This window comes from Penaeus monodon, chromosome 42 (assembly GCF_015228065.2).
Source record: "Penaeus monodon isolate SGIC_2016 chromosome 42, NSTDA_Pmon_1, whole genome shotgun sequence".
In the NCBI taxonomy this organism is placed as follows: Eukaryota; Metazoa; Arthropoda; class Malacostraca; order Decapoda; family Penaeidae; genus Penaeus; species Penaeus monodon.
In genome coordinates this window covers 21,019,765-21,022,264 of record NC_051427.1, presented here as the reverse complement: position 1 = coordinate 21,022,264, position 2,500 = coordinate 21,019,765, and the positions used below count along the sequence as shown (strand labels likewise).

The following is a 2,500-nucleotide window of genomic DNA, read 5'->3' as shown; positions in this document are numbered from 1 at the left end:
TTTACAAGATTTTTTTGTTTTGATCAAAAGTATTTTTCTTTTATTTTACCTCATATATATCCATAATTTTTATTTCTGCTGTATTTATGCCTTTTTAAAAAAGGTAATGTAAATGGGATTCAGCACAGGAGGTTATTGACTGCCAGCTGCCTGGAGTTCCATGGCTGATGCTAAACGAGCAAACAGATTTTTTATGTTTGCAGTTTCATTAACTGAAAATAGTACTATTCCATTCATTGAAAAATTGTTTTGGAAGACCATTACATCCAGGCAGGAATTTAGAGAAGCGCTTTTCATTCATTTTCTGTCAATTTAGTCAAAAATAGCTTTAAAGGCCCTTCTGTAGATAAATATTTAATTTATTCCCTTGAAATTTTAATCTTTATCTACATAAGAAACAGCTAATATGAAGTTGGAGGAAAATGTAGGACCATGGTCATAGAGCCAAAGAATTTTTTTTAAATATTGATATTACAACGCATGACTTAATGTTGTAAAATGTTCTAATGGTACAATATAGTTGATCTCTGAGGGTTCTTAGTTGAAGGCAGCAGTAACTCATAGCTTCCAAAGATTTTTGCCAATAGGTAGTTCAGATGCATCTTTCTATGAAGCACTTATCACCCAGCACAGCTGACTTGTACAAAGCTATAGACATTTGCCCCTTGCGAATGCATCCCTGAAGTGCGAACACACCGAACCAACCTTCCCTTCCTCTCGTTAAGCAGGACTCCAGCCTGCAGGGGAGAGCCCCAAACACAAGCAGGCTGGCGCCGGAGGGGGCGGTGGCGGTGGAGGCGGAGGCGGGAGTGACAAAGGTGGAGCTGCAGGTGCAGGGGCCAACGTCGACACACAGGTGCAGCTCAAGTATGAAAATGACAGGCTCAAGCTGGCCCTAGCTCAAAGGTAAGGATTGGGGAAGGAGGGAGGATGGAGGGGGGAGGGAAGGGGGAAAGGGGAAGTTTAAATGGCAAGGGGGAAGGGAGAAAGGAGGAGCGAAGGGGGATAGAGGGACGAGGAAGGATAGAGGATGGAGGGGGATACAGAAGGGGGAGGCTGGAGGGGGAGAGAGGTAGAGGAATGTAGAGAGGATAGAGGGGGAGAGGGAAGGGGAAAGGAGGCAAGATGGTTTTGGAAAAGGAAGGAGAGGATAAAACATTTCTATTTTTACAACCAAGCATATCACTGGTCTTTAGATTTTAGTAATGATTGTCTGTGCCTTTGTAGTTCTGCCAATGCCAAGAAGTGGGAGATTGAGTTGAACTCACTGAAGACGACGAATGCACGGCTCACATCAGCGCTTCAGGAGTCCACAGCCAACGTGGAAGAGTGGAAGAAGCAGTTGCAGACCTACAAAGAGGAGAACAGCAGGATGAAGACGCGCATACATGAGCTGGAGGCTGGAGGCAGGAGTAAGGGCTGAGGAAGGATTCACTTGAACCTTTCATTCCTTCGCGTTTCCTTCCATTTCCTTCCTTCTTATTCTTTTTATTTCAATTTTATTTCAGGTTTTTTCCTAATCACTAATATTTTCTTTTGTTTCTGTTTCATATTTCCATTTCCCTTTTTACATTTTTATGGTTCTTTCTTGTTCTCTTTATTTCTCAATTTTTCTCATATTCTCTTTCATATTTTCTTTTTCTCACTTTTTTTTATTCATATTCCTTTCTGTTCTCTTTTATTATTTATTTCCTTGTATTTTCTTTCATTTTCTACTTATTTTCTTATACTTTCCTTTATTTCCTTACTTTTTCTAATGTTCCATTTACTTATTTCCTTTTATTTCTCTTTCCTAACTCAATGCCGCCGCAAACATGCTGTGCTCATTTTTATTTTTTTTGTGAGATGTGTCTGCACATAGATGCTGCAAGTGCTGAGCCCCAAGGAGTCAGTTAGAAGCCTTGTGGCTCACCTGATTTCACCTGGAACGAATTGGTGGGAAAAAGTTTTTTTTTTTTTTCTAATGCTATGAATATCAATGGTGTTTTTTTATTATAGACATTATAATTACTATAATGTTATAGACATTAGTAACAGCAATTTAAGATACCTTAAAATATTTTTAAAAATCAAGGAAAAGAGTAAACAAACGAGACAGGCAGTACTTGTAATTGGCTCACTGGTGACTTAGGGCAAGTGTAGCCATCTGTGTGTGAAAACAAGTGACCCTTTCCCCACGGTTATTCATAGTGGCCTGGGCCTCGCTGCTGGGGGCTTATATCGTCGCCCTAGCATGCGCGACCACTCATGCCAAATACCAGCATCCCGTGCCATTCCTTCGTAATACTAAAAGCATATGTTGTGTTTTCAGTTTTCATTATTTTCTAAAGTCTCTGCTTGCCATATTTCCTGATAAATCGAGACTGAAGGATATTTTTGTTGTTATATAGACTCCATAGTTGACCATTATTCAGTCTATAGTTTGAATAAAATAAGCAGTGCGCGGCATCATTTTCTACTGTTATTCTTTTAACTAGTTTCTTTTATTTCCTTCTTTGCT

At 39.6% G+C, this 2,500-nt stretch overlaps 1 protein-coding gene across 1 annotated transcript in view; it reads left to right on the top strand.

Annotated features, from left to right (window-relative positions):
- LOC119599197 overlaps positions 1-2,500 on the top strand; it is a gene marked incomplete at its 5' end in the record, with an annotated part of 26,050 nt that overhangs the window by 20,915 nt on the left and 2,635 nt on the right. Inside the window, 2 exons of the mRNA XM_037948941.1 lie at positions 726-906; positions 1,228-1,412. Coding sequence (XP_037804869.1) covers positions 726-906; positions 1,228-1,412 — 366 coding nt within the window. The remainder of the gene's footprint in view (positions 1-725; positions 907-1,227; positions 1,413-2,500) is intronic.